General features: G+C 49.9%; 1 protein-coding gene across 1 annotated transcript; it reads left to right on the top strand.

The window, feature by feature from the left end:
* Window positions 1-1,394: 1,394 nt before the first annotated feature.
* On the top strand, window positions 1,395-21,616 carry LOC142767741 (E3 ubiquitin-protein ligase Siah1-like). The gene is made up of 2 exons (XM_075869967.1): window positions 1,395-1,593; window positions 21,222-21,616. The coding sequence occupies exons 1-2, from the start codon at window positions 1,395-1,397 to the stop codon at window positions 21,614-21,616; spliced, it is 594 nt and encodes a 197-aa protein (XP_075726082.1).
* Window positions 21,617-21,621: the final 5 nt, after the last annotated feature.

Raw genomic sequence — 21,621 nt, 5'->3', positions numbered from 1 at the left:
GCGCGTCCACTGGAGAATCAGGAGAATTGTAGATGTCGAACGCGGTGTGTAGAGGAGGAAGGGTGCACAGATGGTGGAGGAGTGAAGCGCGCGCGGTGTGTAGAGGAGGAAGGGATGCACAGATGGTGGAAGAGTGGGCGATGGCGCGACGGCACATGCGCGCGCGTCAGCTGTCGAATGTTCGAGAAGCGGTGCGGACGGCGCGGACGGCGCGGACGGCGCACTACAAGGCGCGAGTATAAGATGCTCCGCATCTAAAAAGCACTGAAGAAGAACTCGGCGGCTGACCCGAATGCCGCATTTCAATTAAAGCGAAATGATAAGAATTCTGTGTGCTGTGCGATATCAGTGCACGATATGAGATGGTCGAAATTACTGGAGCCTTCTTTTACGGCTTACTTCATAATCGTATCGTTATTTTGGGATTCAAGTGCCGTGGAAATTATTATTATTATTATTATTATTATTATTATTATTATTATTATTATTATTATTATTATTATTATTATTATTATTATTATTATTATTATTATTATTATTATTATTATTATTATTATTATTATAAACAGTGCGACGTCAGAAGGCCTGGTGTGATGTACAGTATACTCATGGATCGAAATTCAGTTAAGACATCGATTTTATTTTTCAGTATAAGGATCGTTATGCGTCATGGCTCCAAAGAACTACGTTACATTGCGACGAATCTTTTCTCTAAACGAACTGCTGGCTCTGGTCTTTTCTTTAGAGTAGAAATTGTACCGATGCTGCCCCAACTGAAGACGGTGGAAATGAAAGTAAGCGCGTATAATTGACAATAAATCGTCCTTTTTCAATTCGTGAGTACAGTATACGACTCGGATACAGCCACGTAATTGGCTACGTTGTTTATAGTGCATCCTTGTTGGGCCATTTGACAACTCAAGAGCTGGTAAGATGGGAGGACATAAACGGCGTGCTTGTTTGGTGTGGATCACTTGCTGATAAAGATCTTTTTTGTAACGTTGGCACTTTTTCTTTGGTTATAAGGTATATGCGGTGACTTTCCCATAAAAATTTTATTTGGAAATCCGGCCCCAGTCGTTTTGTGTGCATTCCTTCTAGGTCCTCGTTCTTTCCCGCTGATTCCGGTTATTCGCTCTTAGATCCGTTTCAGAAGCACGACGAAACACAAACTTCACCCCTCCCATACACAAAGGCACACTCGAACGACAACGTGTTAACGCCCTGCCAAACACTTGAGTCAAGCATCAGGAACGCCTCCGAAATTTCTTTCGATGTGTTTCATAATGGCATTGTAATACGGTACGTAAACAGATGTGCGCGAGCGGCCTTCGTTATGACTCTTGGTCCGCTGTTACGCAGTATCCCTTCCGGTCCAACCAGCGGCGAAAGTCATGGCCTCCGTGACCAGCGTTTTCGACCCGCCCCGAGCGCAGACGACGACGTCCGTCTCGCAAATGTGCAGCCTGCTCGAGTGCCCCGTCTGCAGGAATTATGCGCTGCCTCCCATCATGCAGTGCGAGAACGGCCATAACCTGTGCGCCCCGTGCCGAAAAAACGTCGCCATGTGTCCAGTGTACCGTGCTCCCAAAGGTGAGACGAGGCATATTTCAAGCACAATTGTTATGCCCTTCATAACAGTATTGAGGGCAAACACAAGACAACAGACAAGTGATAAGACACTTGTCTGCTGTCCTGTGTTTGCGTTCAATGTCGTTATAAACAAGACGTTCCAACTCGCTCGACAAGCAACGTTGTTGTGTACACGCACAAATGAATAATAATGCATAAACAAGTTCTGTAGTCATTTGAAACAAGTCTTTTAAAATGCGAGAAACTCATCAAACGCGATAATTCACAGTAGGCGTTGGCGGCGTTCACAAGAATGATGTGAAAATTCATCACGTGATGTCGTCCTGGTATGACGTCATAGTGACGTCACAATAGGTTGGCTGCTTGGTCTGGTTGGTCTTGTATTCTTCAAGAAATACATTTTCTTTGTGCGCAGAAAGTTTGGAAAAACAGTTCAGATAGGAGAGAGCCGAGTGACTTATCAGATTTTTTTCGAAAGGTTCTGCGCCAAAAAAAAAAGTTTATTCCTTTTAGAATAACGCCACAGATTGCTGAAACTTGTGACGTGGTGATGACGTAACCACGCGACATTGTCGCTTGGGCATAGGTTGGCCGATCATGGAGGCCAAGCGAAGCTAAGTGAGGTGTGGAAACTTGCAATGCCTCTGATCTTGGAGGCAGTGCAGAACTATCTCTGGTGCAGTAAGCTTTCTGCAGGTGACGGCGGAGGATCAAAACGTCGACTAAGAAGAAAAAAAACGTGACTTTCGCCTTCGACAAAAACCATGTGATTCATTTAGCCGATGTATATCTTCTTTATTTTCGTCTTGCTTTTTACTCACTGCCAATTCGTTTGAATAATACTTTGAAAGCAGTAATGAGAGCGGTGCATACAACCGCGGACTTCCTCAACGCCTCTATTCTTTTAAAAGGTTTCCTCCATTAATTTCAATCAAGCAATCAATATATCAATCAGTCAATCAAACTTTCTACTTATTCACAACACGATGTGCATGATAAAGAAACACAGGAAGTCCCACAGTATACAGCGTAATAGAATATCCTACGTAATTTAAACACAAATATTTAAATAGCAATGACAGTAGCAAAAATTGTAAGATTACAAAATTATAAATATATAGGTACAACAAAGCGATGATGTTATTAACTATATGTCATCGGTAATCGTCATCGGTAATGTGTCATGGGTTCCGTGAGAGCTAACAGTTTATCGTCAAGGCTCCTTTATCGACTAATGTTTGTTTGCACTTGCTGATTTTCACTTACTTTGGCTGAATTCAGTTAAACGATGGCGATAACTGTCGAATATTTACTGTGTTATAAATGAAAACGGACAAATAATGAAGCCAGGGAAGGTATACTGGACCTTCATTGTACTCTTTTAACACTAGTGTAGTAATTATGACATTATTTGAAGAAAGTAAAAAGCACGAAAATAAAACTTGCCGCAGGCAGGCATATCTACCGTATTCAAAAGGTGAAGTAAACAATACAAACACAAGGGCAACATAGGTGAATGCATGCTCCTTAGATCGTAGAGACTTGACTTGGGGTAGAGATGGTTTTGAATTTTTGTATCTAAGGCTCTATTAATATAAGGATACAGAACGTGCCCAACGTTTCTTAGGTTCGCCCGTGCACTGTTATTTCGCGTTCAGGCAACAACAGAAACTCGGCGCTGGAGAAGCTGGCCGAATCCACGTTGTTTCCCTGCAAGTATCGCTCCAAGGGTTGCACGACGTCTCTGCTGATCGCTGAAAAGAAGAGGCATGAAAATTCCTGCGAGCGGAGGTAAGCAGTCACGTCGCAGTTCATCTTTTAAGGCCTGACCCCACATATCCGTCGCAGCGCGTCGGCGCAATTTCATTTGACGCGGCGTCTAGCACTTTCCCATACAGAGAGAGAGAGAGAGAGAGCGTGCGGCTTCGCGTAGCCATCCGCCCACATTCCGGCGCGCCGCCGCGTCAAAGAGCCTCGCGCTGACGTGCTGCGAGGGATACGTGGGGTCAAACCTATAGAGCGCAGAGATGAGCACGGGATTTCTTCCATTTCGCAACAATGTTCACGGCATGTCCCGATAATTTAGTTAGACAATCATGAATTTTGCCACTCTGTTAGCCCATTACTTAATTCATTTAAAAAAACATTGGCCCCGTGTCTGCATATTTCACTGAAAATATCATCGAAAGACGATAGTCTTGCGTCTGGAGAGAGTGAAAAAAACATTTATTCGATGTTTTGCGAAGGAAAATCGGTGAATTGTATTCTGGATACGCTGCGTTAGAGAGTCTCGATCCGTGCAGCGAAGATGAACGAGCGCATCGAGGCACGTTAGACACGAGCGCTATCTGGCAGTTATCTTTGAAAACGAAGGAAGGCGTGCGCGCGCACGGAGAAAGATGCGCGTCTTTCTCGGAGGCGATAAGGTGTAGAACGCAAAGCGACGGGCAGGTACCACTACGGTGTCGTCTTAGCAAAATGTTGGAAACCGTTGCCTTTTAGAGTATCGTGTCGCTCTGTCATTGCAGCGTGATAAACGCTATCGCCCTTAGAATTACTTATGTATACCTTCTCTAGTATAAAGTCACACATACAAAATATTAACGTGTTGTTATGGTGCCTGAGATATGCGCAATAATTGCCATTTATAGGCAATCGCACAAGTATGAACGCTGAAGCTTTAGCAATATTGGTGAGCGCTTCGGATAGGGTTGGCCGTTTGGGGTATCGCTTAAATTTTTAACGTTTGAGGTATCGTTACGGCGAAAAAACAGACAAACATACTGAGAGACACGAAGATTGATTTGATTGATTGATATGTGGGGTTTAACGTCCCAAAACCACTATTTGATTATGAGAGACGCCGTAGTGGAGGGCGCCGGAAATTTCGACCACCTGGGGTTCTTTAACGTGCACCCCAATCTGAGCACACGGGCCTACAACATTTCCGCCTCCATCGGAAATGCAGCCGCCGCAGCCGGGATTCGAACCCGCGACCTGTGGGTCAGCAGCCGAGTACCTTAGCCACTAGACCACCGCGGCGGGGCTGAGAGACACGAAGACAGTTAGACAGACCGATAGACAGACCAAAATTTTTGCGCCGAAGTACCCAAAGAAAGACTGGGGCGCGAGTATTCGTATTGTTCTAGTCGACAAAAACCTGTTCCGAAAAGTGAGAACATGGCGAATTTTGATTAGTTAGTCATTTAACTTCTCAGCTCACCTGTTACAAGACGACTGTATTTGAAGCATACCCGTACACAGCAGTGTCGATGTTGGCACAATCTCGTGCTACCAAATCAAACCGAAGGAGACATTGTCGTTACTTTGATTAATAGCATTTCAACACAAAAATGGTTTATTTTGGGTTCTACCAAGATCTCGGTGACGTATTTACATCACGACAAGAGTAGCTTACGAAGGAGAAAAAAATTACTATAAGTCGTGCCTTTCGGAGACGAACCAATGACCTCTCAGTCCGTGACGATAATGATCTAGGGCTATTGAAGCACATGCATGGCACTCCACAAACGTGCCTTATATCTCCACACATTCTCTCTACGATGCTCTCTGATGGAAGGGCTGACATGCCTTTTTTCGTCAATAAGCATATATTAGATAAAGGACGACGGGTTTTCAACACCCGTTTGCAGCATTGTTAAAGTGATTGACTGGGCCTTCGAGAGTTGCGGGAGAGGGAACCTACGCCTGGTCGTTCAGGTGTGCTTACATATTTCGCTAAAAAGGTTGGAGGAGAGAATCAAGTGGCCGGATGCTTTTACCTGATGGATATGTGCCTCTATGCGTCAACGTGGGTGCATCTACGCAAGGTGTGCTTTATCTGTCAAACACCAACAGGCGTACAAGCTAATATCTATGGCTACATGTAAGCACTGCATCTGCCAGGACACGTTGCACTTTCGTGTTAAACCGGTTCCTAGGATTGATAAATTAGCTGTGTTAAATATATATATATATATATACATATATATATATATATATATATATATATATATATATATATATATATATATATATATATATATATATATATATATATATATATATATATATATATATATATATATATATACATGACAAAGTAGTGTATCTTTGAGGACGCGTTTTTTTCGTAATCTGACACAATAATACCAAGGAAAGTAGGTATTGGGGCAGCATTTAACTTTGAAGGTTGCAAGCTCAGTTCGTGTTATTTGAAGGTCGCCGGTTCAGTTCCTGCCCACGACAAGTTATTTTTTCACCCACTTTTATGTCTTTACATTTACATTAACATTCGGTATGATAGCTTGCCCTATACTACCCTTGACACACACACACACACACACACACACAAACACACACACATATATATATATATATATATATATATATATATATATATATATATATATATATATATATATATATATATATATATATATATATATATATATATATATATATATATATATATATATATATATATATATATATATATATATATTGTAGCGAAGCCACCGAACTCGGAAATGGGTCGAACTCTTGAGTACCTTCTAGTGGGGCTACCCAACAAGGACGCCGCTCGTGCTGAGAGCCCGTGCTTGGCTTTGACTGTCGCCGTTCTATATTCTCGCTCGTTGCCGGCTAATAAACGCCTTAACAATTTGGTGGAGAGTGCCGCGATCCCTGTCTATGCCTTTGGAGCTACGATCACGTACCCTGCCATTTACTATGTACCACGACGCTTCTCAGCAAACGCCTCCTCTAATGCCACCCACTTGTCCCGGTGTCTCCAGAATCCGCGATCCACCCATCTTCACTGGCGCTGATGGCACTGACGTGGAGGACTGGCTCGCCATTTACGAGCGCGTGAGCGTCCCCAACAAATGGGATGAGGACGGCAAGCTGACCAACTTGGTATTCTACCTTACGGGTGTTGCCACTTTGTGGTACAACAACCACGCGTCCGATTTTGCCATCTGGTCTGATTTTAAAACCGCAATCATCAACGTCTTCGGCCACCCGGCTGTTCGCAAGCTGCAAGCCGAGCAGCGCTTGCGTGAACGTGCTTAGGAGGCTGGTGAGTCATTCACCAGCTATATTGAAGACGTCCTGGACCTATGCAACAAATCTAATCCCACCATGTCCGAGTCCGACAAGATCCGAAACATCATGGAAGGCATTGACGATGATGCCTTCACGATGCTGCTCGCCAAAAACCCCGGAACAGTGGCTGAGGTCATCACACTGTGCCAGAGCTACGAGGAGCTCCGCCGGCAGCGTTCGATGACCCGACGCTCCCCACCACGAGCTGCAACGCTTGCTGGCTTGGAGGCCAGTTGTGACCAAGTGGCGTTGATGGCAGACCTAAAGTCCTTCATCCGTGAGGAAATCGCGCGTCAGTTCTCGCTCCTGCCCTTTGCCCAACAACCGACTGCTCAACAATTGCCTACTACCCTTCTTCCTCCCATACGTCGAGCGATTGAACAGGAAATAGCGGAAGTAATGCCTGCGTACCACCCTCCACAGCCTCCGGCTCCTGCGCCCCTGAGTTACGCGCAAGTGGTCGCCAGGCCGCCCCAAGTCGTTCCAGCAACCGCCCCTCTGACTTACGCCGAAGCTGCCACTCGACCTCCATCCTTTGCAGCGGGTGTGCCCGCTACGCATGTTGACGTAACCCCTCAGCCTCAGTTTTCAGTCCACCATGCAGCCACCGTTCCGTCCATCAGCCCTTGCGACATGGGTGAGACCTACCCCGGTGAACAGATGGCGCACACCCGACAACCGGCCCATCTGCTTTGCCTGCGGTTACGCCGGTCACGTGGCCTGTTATTGCCATCGCGTACAGCCGGCTTCAATTTCTTCACCTGTTGCTGGCCAACTCAGCCGTCCTTATCGCGAAGAACCGCCGTCTATGCCACCTCGATCTCGCCCAGGTCCATCTTGAAGATCGCCGTCTCCACGACGCCGTTCCCTGTCTCCCATGCGGCCAAGTGCGGCAGCTCATGAGCGGGAAAACTAGTCGTCGCAGTCCCCGAGGCAAGGACGGCGACGCTATCACAATGTGAAAGCCCTCAGAGCAGCCCCTCGAATGTCATTGACGTGCTTGTGGACGGTGTTTGTGCATCGGCTCTTATTGACACTGGAGCTGCCGTATCAGTTATGGACGAAAAACTCTGCCGCTTACTTCGAAAAGTGATGACGCCACTTTCTGGGTTATCCCTCCGTACTGCAAGTTTGCACCACATTCATCCTACAGCAGGGTGCACAGCTCGCGTTGTCATGCAGGACGTTCTGTATGTCACCCAGTTCATCATCATTCAGGCATGCTCTCATGACGTCATCCTGGGATGGGACTTTCTCGCCCGCCGTGACGCCGTCATCCACTGTGCCGTCGCCGAAATGGAGCTCTCACCCTTCTCGCATTTGACGCCAGAAGTAATTAATTCCAGAGTACTTAATGATCAGGTTGACGATATGCTCCGACGTGACGTTATTCGTCCCTCGGACAGTCCATGGGCGTCTCCTGTTGTTCTTGTTGCGAAGAAAGACGGTTCTGTGCGGTTCTGTGTGGACTACAGACGGCTCAATAAGATCACTCGCAAGGATGTTTATCCACTGCCACGCATCGAGGACGCGATTGACAGCCGTCATGGAGAGAGAGAGAGGAAACTTTATTAGAACTTGGCCGGCAGCTTGGTCTTGGTGGCCTCAGATGGCGGCGCTGAGTCCCTGAACTCGGGCGGCATCTTCGGCCTGCCGGACAGCCCAGAGCTGGTCGTTGAGCTCCGAGCTTCTGAGCGCCGCCTCCCAGCGGCGGCGTCGCCGACGGAGAAGGTCCCCCGTGGCTCCCGCAGACGGGACGGCGGCGGGAACGAGTGAGCTCGAGGCTTCCTGTTGCCTGGTATTGGCAGCCGCCATAGGCGCATCGCGAACGGCGGCCGTTTCTCGACCATTGTTATCGGCGCATTCCCAGAGCATGTGGCGCAGCGTTGCTCTGTGCCCGCATGCTTTACATAGATCGGTAATGTGTAAGTGCGGGTAGCAGTGGCGTAAGACGACCGGGCTGGGGTAAGAGTGGGTTTGTAGTAAGCGATAGCTTACGGCATCGTGTCTGTTTAATTTGTCATGCGGTGGCGGGAACTTTCGCCTTTCCAGTCTGTAGTGTTGTAGCCGATTTTTTTTCTTCTCTCGATCTGCGCTCGGGGTACTGGCAAGTACCCATGGCTGACGACGCTCGACCAAAGACCGCCTTCATCACGCCAGACGGCTTGTACGAGTTCAACGTAATGCCGTTTGGTCTATGTAATGCACCTGAGACCTTCGAGCGCATGATGGACACCGTTCTGCGCAACTTGAAATGGTACACGTGCTTGTGTTACCTCGACGATGTCATTGTCTTTGCTCCGGATTTCTCCACGCATCTCCAACGCCTGAAAGAAGTTTTCGCACGTGTGAGCAATGCCGGCTTGCAACTAAATCTGAAAAAGTGCCGCTTTGCAGCACGGAAACTCACCATACTGGGGTACGTCGTGTCCAAAGACGGCATTCTTCCTGATCCTGCCAAGCTTCAGGCCGTGGCCGAATTCCCCAAACCTGCATCTGTCAAAGAACTGCGTAGTTTCGTGGGCCTGTGCTCATACTTCCGACGCTTCATACGAAATTTTGCCACGATCATATCACCGCTGACGAAGCTCCTTGAAAGTAACGGGCCCTTCAATTCGTGGTCATCCGAGTGCGACGACGCGTTCGCGAAGCTCCGCCATTTGTTAACGTCGCCTCCCATTTTACGCCACTACGACCCCACAGCCCCAACAGAGGTGCACACGGACGCCAGCGGTGTAGGCCTCGGCGCTGTCCTGGCGCAGCGAAAACCCGGATTCCCTGAATATGTCGTAGCATATGCAAGCCGTATGCTCACGAAAGCCGAGAAAAACTACACCGTCACGGAGAAAGAGTGCCTGGCGATCGTCTGGGCTCTTACAAAGTTTCGACCTTATTTGTATGGTCGCCCATTCGATGTCGTCACCGACCATCATGCACTATGCTGGCTTTCATCATTGAAGGATCCCTCAGGCCGTCTCGCCCGTTGGGCTCTTCGCTTACAAGACTACGACATCCGCGTGCTGTACCACAACGGACGCCAGCATGCTGACGCCGACGCCCTCTCGCGCTCCCCTCTGCCTGAAGGTGATGTGCTCTGCTCAGTATCCTCAGCTGCTGTTTCTGCCATTGATGTTGACATCATCGCTACCGAACAGCGAAAGGATAATTAGACCGGCCCGCTCATCGACATGCTCTCTGATCCATCCGCAACGCCATCCACGCGTACCTTGCGTCGTCCAGCTCGCCATTTCGCCATCCGTGACGGCCTTCTACACCGACGCAATTACGACGCCGACGGCCGGCAGTGGTTACTCGTGATACCCCGCAGTCTGCGGTCAGAGATATGTGAATCCTTCCATTCTGATCCGCAATGCGGGCACTTTGGGGTATTCAAAACCTACCATCGCATTCGACAACGCTACTTCTGGCGCGGGATGTACCGCCATGTGCAGCAGTTCGTTCGCTCTTGCCTCACTTGCCAACGCCGTAAACCGTCAGCCCACATGTCGCACGCCGGTCTGCAACCGTTACCTTGCCCTGACCGTCCCTTTGGGCGGGTAGGTATCGATTTGTATGGACCACTTCCTTTGACGTCGGCTGGTAACCACTGGGCCATCGTTGTCGTTGACCATTTAACGCGATACGCCGAAACCGCCGCTCTCTCTGCGGCTACTGCGCGTGATGTTGCGTCCTTCCTGCTGCATCATATTATACAGCGCCACGGACCACCCCAAGAGCTTCTCAGCGATCGAGGCCGTGTCTTGTCGGAAGTCGTCGAAGCCATTCTGACGGAGTGCCATTCTGTCCTCCGCAAAACTACTGCTTACCACCCACAGACGAACGGCCTCACCGAACGCTTTAACTGCACCCTCAGTGACATGCTTTCTATGTACGTCGCTGCCAACCACACTAATTGGGATAATATACTGCCCTTCGTCACCTACGCCTACAACACCGCCCCTCAGAGCACGACTGGCTTTTCTCCTTTCTACTTGCTGTACGGAAGGCACCCGTCGCACACCATGGACACGATACTCCCGTACACGCCGGATTCATCTGATTTTACACCTATTTCCGAGACAGCAAGGCTTGCTGAAGAGTGTCGCGAGCTTGCCAAGACTTTTACGACGCAAGAGCATGAGCGGCAGAAGAGTATTCGTGATGACTCCACCACTTCTGAGCCCACGTTCCTTCCTGGTGCGCTTGTATGGCTTTCGATCCCGACCTCTGCAGCTGGCCTCTCTTCCAAACTACGTCCCAAATACGAAGGCCCCTACCGTGTCATCGAGCGCACCTCACCCGTCAACTATCTGATCGAACCCGTTGAACAATCTTCGGACATGCGCTGCTGTGGGGGCGACATCGTCAACGTGGAGCGCCTGAAGGCTTATTATGACGCTCTCATAGTAACAAGCTGTTAGGTCGCCAGGCGGCTTCCTCTTCGACCCCGGGGTAATTGTAGCGAAGCCTCCGAACTCGGAAATGGGTCGAACTCTTGAGTACCTTCTAGTGGGGCTACCCAACAAGGACGCCGCTCGTGCTGAGAGCCCGTGCTTGGCTGTGACTGTCGCCATTGTATATTCTCGCTCGTTGCCGGCTAATAAACGCCTTAACAATATATATATATATATATATATATATATATATATATATATATATATATATATATATATATATATATATATAAGCAGGCATGGTGGTTGAGTGGCCGTAGCGTTGCATATAGTCTAGTAGATCCTCCGTGAGCGGTCACAACGTGGTTTATTTCGACGTTTCGGCCTAGAGTCTGGCCTTCATCAGGATGAAGGCCATGATGAAGGCCAGACTCTAGGCCGAAACGTCGAAATAAACCACGTTGTGACCGCTCACGCAGGATCTACTAGACTATATATATATATATATATATATATATATATATATATATATATATATATATATATATATATATATATATATATATATATATATATATACACGACTGGTGCTTTTGTTTGGGCAGAAGAGAGTAATTGTAAGCATAGAAGGAGACTGAAGGTTGGAGATAGAGCGGCTGTGGTTTGCACCTCGGCGCGAACGCGCAGTGAAGGTATATGCACTCATCACTCCTGACGGTAGCAGCAAAACGCTAAAGCGACGCGTTCGTCCTCACGAACGCGCCGCACTAGCGTTTCGCTCAAGCTCTTTGGCCGGCGCTGCAATAGCACACGTGTGAAGAAAAGTCAATGCGAGCCCACCAGCTGGGCGTCTTGATGCGCGTTTGCGCACTCATCGAACACACTACAATCGGCATGAACTCGGACCCATCATGCGAGTGATCTGTGATCGATATTGTCACGATGAGTCACAAGTACTGGGGGGATTTATTGAACAACCGGGTGGCTAGCTCTAGGACGATGCGTCAGTCGGGGCTGGCTCTCGAGCAGAGAAGAACGCGATCTTCTTCTTTCCTCCAGATTTAGAGCCGTTCTTGCTGCCAACCCACTACGTGCTGGCGGCATTATCCCCCCTTCCGAAAAGAAAAAAAACAACAAGTACCAAAAAGAGGAAAGAAAAGTACATAGCAGCACCGTGATGCTACTACATAGGCACGTGAAAAAAAATGGAAATTCGGATGAAGTGAAAGTAAAAATTGAAGAGCGTGCCTACATAGGAAACGTCAATGAACGAGAAAGTAATTTCACAAAATAAACAAAAAACACAAAGAACGCTGTACGGTAAAGGAAAAGTTACGAACAACGCGCAATAAATGGCTTCATGCGCAACACATGAACGACGTCCGGCATCAGCCGTGTCCTGCTCCGTGCATGGGGTGTTGAGTCCGGAACCACTTCGTAGTTCACGTCACTGACGCGGCGTAACACTTTATATGGGCCAAAGTACCGGCTCAGCAACTTTTCACTAAGGCCACGGCGGCGGACGGGTGTCCACACCCAAACTTGATCTCCGGGGCTGTAAAACACTTCTCTGTGGCGGGTATTATAGCGTCGTGCGTCTGCCTGCTGTTGCTGGCCGATGTGCAGTCGCGCGAGCTGCCGGGCTTCCTCGGCACGCTCTGCGAATTCTTCGGCGTCTGTTGCCAACTCGTCTTCGTCCTGACACGGTAGCATTGAGTCTAGCATGGTCTGCACTTCGCGGCCGTAGAGAAGTCGAAATGGCGTGAATCGCGTGGTCTCTTGCACGGCGGTATTATACGCGAAGGTCACGTAAGGCAAGATCCGGTCCCATGTTTTGTGCTGTACGTCGATGTACATTGAGATCATGTCTGCGAGGGTCTTATTCAGTCGTTCAGTAAGTCCGTTGGTTTGCGGGTGGTACGCAGTTGTCCTTCGGTGTCTGGTGTTGCTCAGTTTGAAAACTTCGTCCGTAAGCTGCGCCGTGAATGCCGTCCCTCTGTCCGTTATTACACTGGAAGGAGCACCGTGTCGTAACACGATGTGGCGCATGAAAAATTGTGCTACCTCAGAAGCCGTGGCTCGTGGGATCGCCTGGGTTTCAGCGTAGCGTGTCAAATAGTCGGTCGCGACGATCACCCATTTGTTGTTGTCCGCAGACATAGGAAAAGGCCCGAGAATGTCCATGCCGACTTGGTCGAACGGCGTGCAGGGTGCTTCAATGGGCTGAAGCAAACCAGCTGGCTTAACAGATGGTTGCTTTCGGCGCTGACATTCCCGACAGCTCTTGACGTACTTCTTGACGCTTGCCGAAAGTCCTGGCCAATAGTACCTCTCACTCACTCTGGCAAGTGTTCGTGAGTAGCCCAGATGACCGGATGTGGGTTCGTCATGGCAAGCGAAGAGGACGTCGTCTCGCATGTCTCGAGGAACCACCAGGAGGTAGGCACGGTTGTTCGAACGAGCGTTCTTCTTGTACAGCACACCATCTCGAAGGCAGAACGACGGCAACGAGCGGAATAAATGACGTGGTATGACTGTGTCCTGGCCCTCTAAATGATCGATGATCGGACGAATCTCTGCGTCATCCCGCTGCCGTTTACTCAAGTCTGATGAGCTAATGGCGCCCAGGAAGCCTTCGTCTTCCTCTGCTTCCTGACTGCCGACATGAAGGGGCGCGCGTGACAGTGTGTCAGCGTCTTCATGCTTACGGCCGGACTTATGGACGATGGTGACGTCAAATTCCTGCAGCCGCAAGCTCCACCGTGCTAGCCGTCCTGAAGGGTCGCGCAGGCTTGCCAACCAGCAGAGGGCGTGGTGGTCCGTCACTATCTTGAAGGGACGACCATAAAGGTACGGGCGGAACTTGGTGATTGCCCACACGACTGCGAGGCACTCTTTCTCCGTAGTGGAATAATTCGCCTCAGCACGCGATAGAGAGCGGCTGGCGTAGGCTATCACTCTTTCGATGTCTTCTTGACGCTGAACGAGCACTGTACCGAGCCCAATGTTACTAGCGTCGGTATGGACCTCCGTGTCAGCATCATCGTCGAAATGAGCGAGAACGGGCGCTGATTGCATGCGCTGTCGCAGCTCATCAAAAGCTGCTTGTTGCTCGTTTTCCCAGACAAACGGTGTGTCGTCTCTTGTGAGACGAGTCAGAGGTTCTGCTATCTGTGAAAAGCCATGAATGAATCGGCGATAGTAGGCGCACAAACCAAGGAAGCGCCGGACGGCTTTCTTATCGACAGGAGCTGGTAATTCGGCAACAGCGGCAAGCTTGTCCGGATCGGGACGGATTCCTTCGGCGCTAACTACATGTCCAAGAAACTTCAGTTCTTTATAGCCGAAGTGGCACTTCTGTGGCTTTAGTGTGAGGTCCGCCGATCGGATAGCCTCCAGTACGCTGCGCAGGCGCTGAAGGTGCTGCTCGAACGTGGCAGAGAAGACCACCACATCGTCGAGGTAGACAAGACAAGTCTGCCACTTCAGCCCTGTGAGGACAGTGTCCATCATTCGCTGGAAAGTCGCCGGCGCTGAACACAAGCCGAAAGGGAGTACTCGAAATTGGTATAGGCCGTCTGGAGTCACGAAGGCTGTCTTTTCGCGGTCTCGCTGATCTACCTCGATTTGCCAGTACCCGCTTTTGAGATCGAGAGAAGTGAAATAATGGGCATGACGAAGTCTATCTAGCGAATCGTCGATACGCGGTAGCGGGTACACATCCTTTTTGGTCACGTTGTTAAGCTTTCGGTAATCGACGCAGAAGCGTAGCGACCCGTCCTTCTTTTTGACAAGCACGACTGGAGATGACCACGGACTGTTGGATGGTTCGATAACGCCATCGTCAAGCATCTCGCGAACTTGCGTACGTATTGCTTCACGTTCTTTAGCCGACACGCGGTAGGGGTGCTGGTGTATTGGGCGTGCGTCCTCGTACGTGATGATCCTGTGTTGAGTGATGGACGTCTGGCGGATCTTCGAGCAACTTGCGAAGCAAGACCTGTACTCGAACAAGAGCGCTCGCAGCGCAGTCTGGTTATCGGTGGACAGATCAGGATTGATGTCAATGTTGCTCATTGATGTGTCTGCGTTATCCACTACTTCTGACGTGCGACAGTTGGTTACGTTTGCTACTTCGTGGGCAAACGCTATCGAAGTGCCACGGAAAAGGTGTCGATGCTCATTGCTAAAGTTGGTAACGAGCAATTCAGATCGGCCGTCGCGAACGTGTATTACACTTCTCGCTACACATATGCCTTGCTGCAGGAGGTGTTCTAAATTTGTCTCGGCCACCACATCGCCAACGCTCAAACCACAGCATGTTACGTCGACTAGAACACTGGCTCGGGGAGGAAGCGTCACGCTCTGTTCAGAAATACGGAATACGTCGACACGCATTCCGTCATCCTGCACGTTGATTGCTCGCTTGGCTGAGAACGTGACGCGGCGCTCTTGCAGATCAATGATAGCTCCATTTTCCTGTAGAAAATCAACTCCAGAATGACGTAACGGGAGCATTCACGTAGAACAAGGCAGCTTGCTACGAATGTGTACCCTTGAATCTGTACTCTAGTTGTGCAGGCACCCAGTGGAGTAACGACATGGCCACCAGCTGTCCGAATCTGCGAGTTATGCCATGGTGTGATTACTTTCTTCAGCTGCGTTGTCAGTTTCCCGCTCAGTATGGAATAGTCTGCGCCGGTGTCCACTAACGCATTAACTACACAACCATCAATTGTTACTGCTATGTCGAGTGAAAGCCGGCTATCCTTTGCAGCAGCAGGTGATGTCGGACCAGTTTCTGTATTGTTCTGCGTCAATAGGAGGTCTTCAGCGCTTCGACGTTCAGCGACCCCGCCCCCAGAGGTCGCTTCGGCTAGTTTTCCCGGCGGGGGCTGGGAGATCGTGCGGTAGAATACCGCTGGGGCGTTGATGAAATTCGCCTCGGTGATGGCGAGCGCGACTGGCGCCCGGCAGATGGTGGTGCATGCTGCTGGGAGAGGTAGTTTTGGATGTCGCGTGGTCTCTGACCGTAACGGGGTGGCGGCGAGTACGCAGAGAAGCCGCGAAGCCCAAGACGGCGATATGGGCACTGGCGGTACAAGTGATCAGCTTCTCCGCAGTGAAAGCACAGAGGCCGGCGATCAGGTGTGCGCCAAACATCAGACTTACGAGGAGACGTGCGCCGATCGTCGATGTACTGAACTGGTTGCACTGAACGATGGGCGACAGAAGCACCAGGGACAAAGGGCAGGGGCGGTGGCGTGTACGTGCCTTCGTAGTACGGTATGTGCTGCGCTGACTGTAGTGAAACAGCAGGAACAGGATGGACGAATAATGGCGGCGTTGCAGCAGGGCGTTTCAAGGCTTCCGCGTAGGTTGTCTCACGGCGGTATTCAGCAGGAGCTGGCACAGCTGTATCACGAGGCAAGGTGTCCCGGAGGGCCTGGTGCAGCTCATCCTTGATCACAGTCGCAATAGAGTTGACTGTAGGATGAGGTGTTACACCAGCCTTTTGTAACTCTTCACGTACTACATCACGGATGAGTTCACGTAGACAGTCGTTGTTGGTTCTAGTGGCGGTGAAAATGTCGGCAGTAGACATGCCACTGACTCTCCTGTCGTATTGGTTGGATCGCTGCTGCAGCATTTTTTCCATTGTCACGGCCTCGGACAAGAACTCCGCGACCGTCTTCGGAGGACTTCGCACGAGGCCGGCAAAAAGCTGGTCCTTGACACCGCGCATCAAGTGACGCAACTTCTTGTCCTCAGTCATTCTCGAATCGGCCCGTCGAAAGAGGCGCGTCATGTCTTCGACGTACGCGGTCACAGTTTCGTTCGGCGACTGGACGCGGGCAAGAATAGCTCGTTCAGCTCTTTCTTGGCGGTCAGTGCTGGCATATGTCTGCAGAAGTCTACGACAGAATTCGGGCCACGTCGTCAGCTGCTCCTCCCGATTCTGATACCACGTGCGAGCCCCGTCTTCGAGATAGAAGTAGACACGACCCAGTTTCGCCGCGTCGTCCCACTGATTCAAGTTGGCTACGCGCTCGAAGTCCGCCAACCAGTCCTCAACGTCTTCGTGCTCCGTACCATGGAACGTCGGCGGTGCCCGTGGGCTTTCCAACGTATAGCGGTTCGGCGACGTGCTTCCCGTGCCGGTTGCCAAGGTTTGTACCGAAGTGCTGGTCATGTTTGTTGATGTGGTGGGAGCAGTATCGTTGACTTCCGGAGGCAATCCCCTGATTCGGCGGCTGGTCCGATGCACGGGAGTGTTGACTGGCACTGGACTCGTATTACGGCTTCCTGGGGGGGTCTGCAGCATCCGTGAGGCTACCCAGCACTTTCCACCAGTTTGTCACGATGAGTCACAAGTACTGGGGGGATTTATTGAACAACCGGGTGGCTAGCTCTAGGACGATGCGTCAGTCGGGGCTGGCTCTCGAGCAGAGAAGAACGCGATCTTCTTCTTTCCTCCAGATTTAGAGCCGTTCTTGCTGCCAACCCACTACGTGCTGGCGGCAATATTATGTGACTATTAGGCAGCTCAACGACGGTGGAGTGAACTTGGCTGAGCTTTAAGAAGCACCCTATCGCGTGAGTCACTTGTGAGACAGCGCAAAACAACAAACTTCGTATAGCACTTCCGCACTGCTTTACCACGTATTGTGCTGCTGAAACCGCTCGTTTGCGTTTCCGCGTAAGCGTTCAGTATTTGACTGGCAGCAGAGCCTTGAAATGCCTGTGCGCTCGGCAACGTGCTCTCTACGTGACTGCTTTTCGCGCGCTTGAATCCAGGCTCTCTTGCTGCGTGCTCGGCCGGAAGTCTTGCAAGTGGCGAGGACCGCTGCAGAGGCTCGTGGGACACATTCTCGGGACGCACGACTTTGTTCTGAGATTACAAGGTGGAGTATCGCATAGACTGTACGCACATTTACAGCGCCATGCTCGATAACCTGGCTCTTATTCATTTATGAAAGCCAACCACACCGCATTTGGCGAGACGGAAAGCTTTTTCAAGCTTTACAAATTTCCGTACTTGCAAAGCACTACAGGCTAAGGAAAAATACCCCCACCTGCCTGAAGGGAATCGTGAGAATGCGAATGCATTTCTTGCGCCGAGAGATTGTACCATTGCCGTTAGACATTCGCCCTCGCCGACTTCTGCCATCGTCTTGAGAGGTACCCAGCCAGCGGATGGTCTAGAGTGAGGCGCAAGCAGACGAAATAGTGGGGCGCAGCGAGGAGAGAGAGAGAATGGCGAGAGAAGCACTGCACATACCTTCTCCTACACTCTCTCCCACCACCTGCTCTGGTTGCTAGGGGCGATGATAAGCACGTGCTCCCGCAGCTGTTGCTATAGGAGAGGGAGTGAGAGCGGAGAGACGCGCACGGACCCTGCTGCGGACATCGTCGGATGCCGGACACAGTCTGACTAAGAAATGCATTCACATAAAAAACAAAGACGACACAGAGGGATGCCATGAGGTATTACGAAGAAGTGAGTGAGTGAAACAACTTTAGAGATCTGGCTAGTTGTTAGTCTAGGTCTGGCCACTTAGATGGAGGACGGAAGACCTTGTCATCTAGTAGGATCCCACACATTCTGGATAGGACAGGATTGGTCCTGTACATCGTAGCTGAGCAGAGTTTTCCACCATCGCTCTCGCATAGGTTCTGTGAGGTCTGCTGTTTTGGGCACCCTCTTAGTATGCGACTTAAGGAGTCCTCTTCGGTTTGCAAAGCATACTTCACGTTTATGTATCTTGCATGTGACGTCATGGATTCAGCTGCTTGAAGTACTCTGCCTTTAGTCCCTTCAACCTAGGCAGCCATTTTTTTGTCTGAATAAACATTGAATGAATGAATGAAAGTACTTGCACTCCACCACGGCGCCTTCCACTACGAACAAGTTGCGGTTATTCGGCTTGAATGTGTTGATGACGTGGAAGGGTTGCCCGTGTGTCTAAATAACAAGTATACTGGTACGTCACGTTTTGATAAGATAACTGTGACTTTGCAAACGTCGCGTCCCCCATGCTGGTTTCACAATAGCGCTGTTTCAGTGGCTCCAATGGAAGCAATCTTTAGAGCATGAGCCATGCTGTACGAATTATTATCATGCCATGATCTTGGTAGTGTTGCGAAAACCTCATATGTAGCTGAGTAGGAGTAGGATAGCATTTATTTTGCTAATTTGGCCACTCATCGGCCTGTTTCGTATCTAGATTAGGGTGGCGTCGATGAGATACTCCAAAATTTACAGACACGTTCCAAATTTACTTCACAAGACGTTCTCGGAGACGACATTCTTTTACATCCGTAGAGTTATCGGAAATTTAGCGTGTCTGCCATCTGTTAACATGAACAAGGATATCTTTACAGTGTATACCTTCTTGATGATGTAAGCGAGTAGAAGGGACGGCAGAAATTCGAAGTATTTGATTGAATTTGGCAGGAGCACCAGGCGAATAGCACAGAAAAACATGAGAACAGAAACAGACGTTGGCGGTTTTCTTTTCTTGGGATACTCTCTCGTGTCAATGTTTGCACGCAAACTTTTTTATACGACTATATTTCTGGGAGGTATGCTGTGAGCCTTGCTGAAGCTGGCGAAGATTAGGTGATTTGATGTCTTTGCATAATTCATTCTTCCCCAGCCATTGAAGAAATTGCATGGTACTGTCCCGTCCTTCAAAACGCATAGCTGTTGGCTTGATAGCATTAACTAACCCTGGGCACCATGCGTTTTATCTAACGTTTCTTGATGATCTGAGTGTATGGCCAGTGTTGTCGGACGAAACCTACGAACTATCCAACCCAATCTCACCTAACCCGACCGAAAGTAAACTGCACATGATCTGACCAACTAATCAACAGAGCATTAGGCGATCCGCGAATCTATCTTATAGGTGAAAAGACGTGCCAGCAGTCTGATGACCAACCGACCGTGGACGGATGATCAATTGGTCAGTCAGGGACGTCCTATTGTCACGGGGTCGTGACGTGGCCGAAGACAGGAGACTTTGCGGTGGAATTTTACTGTTTATTTGGGCGAACCTGAGCCCGGTAAACGGAAAGTCTGATTACAATAGCAGTGTGGGACTGATAGCGGCGAACGGAGCGTCGGCCGTCGATCAATTACTGACAAGCGGCAAAGCGCGTCGGCATTTATACTCTTGCCGCTGAATGTTCTAGCGTTATCGCTGGCGGCGGCGTAGATTTCAGAACAATCTGTACCGTTCGCACAGTGGGCTTGATCTTATCGAAATGATTTACTACAGTCCGGAACCATCTCGAAAACTGCAGGCGCGGTTTGCGCTGAGAATCGCGTGGTGTTTTGGGACGATAACAAAAACTTGGTAAATGGAACGTGGCAATATGACCATCGACGATTTGAGCTAGGAACGCCACGAGGACCACCCAACTAACAAACGACTAGTGTATATATCGTTCACGCGCACGTGGTTGAAAAGTTGGTCGCGGCTCGCGCACGTGGTTGAAAAGTTGGTCGCGGCTCGCGCACGTGGTTGAAAAGTTGGTCGCGGCTAAGTTAATGACTGGGCAGTGTCCAGGGTTGGTCATGTCTGTCAGACCAACGAACGGACAAATCAAGTCGCTGAGCACCAACAGACACGATTTCGGATGGACGCAATGTCAATCGAACCGATAGATAAACTAACGAACAAACGACTCAATGGTTGGTTAACTGACCGTTTGTCTGCGGCTGGTCAAACTGCCAGACGGACCATTGAATGGACAGCCGACTTGTTTAAACGACATCAGTACGTCAGCCATCTCTCGGAAATGTTGCGGGCTTACTTGTGACAATTGATCAACCAACCGACAATAACTCAACCGATTAACCGGTGTACTAAGCAATCTACCAGCTAATAAAATCAACCAAGCCACACTTGCAGCCAAGCAAATCAAGCCTAAACCCAAACCGAGTCCTAGTTGAAGTCGATTTATTCAATATAGGATCTGCCAAACGGCCAGGATTGCAGATTAGGTTGCTATTCGCATGATGACTTCGTAACTATACAAGCAGGTAAACCAGGACACATGTAGTCCGTGTACACACGCCCTTTAACAAAGTGCTCGTTTTCCATGCAAATTAACGTACAGGCGAGAACGTGGTCGTGATTGCGACGAACTTCCGGCGCGTAGAAGCTTTCTGCTGGGTGGCGCTGCAGACGTGCCTGGGCCGCGACTTCGTCGTTATGCTCAGGAAGAGGAACAACAGGGCCTCGAGCAACCACTCCTTAGGCGCCGCGCTGCTTGTCGGGTCGAGCCAGGAGGCACGACGCTTCCTGTACTGGTTCGAACTGCGCGGCGCCGAACACCGGCTCTCGTGGTCAGCCAGGACCCGGAACCTGCACTCGCAGGCTGACACCGACCGGAGCGGAGACGGCCTGGTGTTGGACATGAGCACGGCCGAGCGCCTCTGCAATGGCGCTGACCTCATCGTGGACGTCACCGTCAGCGTCGCCCCATCCTTGAGCGGTGATAACGTGCTGTAAGAAAG

The sequence above is a fragment of the Rhipicephalus microplus genome, chromosome 7 (assembly GCF_043290135.1).
Source record: "Rhipicephalus microplus isolate Deutch F79 chromosome 7, USDA_Rmic, whole genome shotgun sequence".
NCBI classification, from domain to species: Eukaryota; Metazoa; Arthropoda; class Arachnida; order Ixodida; family Ixodidae; genus Rhipicephalus; species Rhipicephalus microplus.
This window is presented reverse-complemented; position numbering and strand designations above follow the sequence as displayed.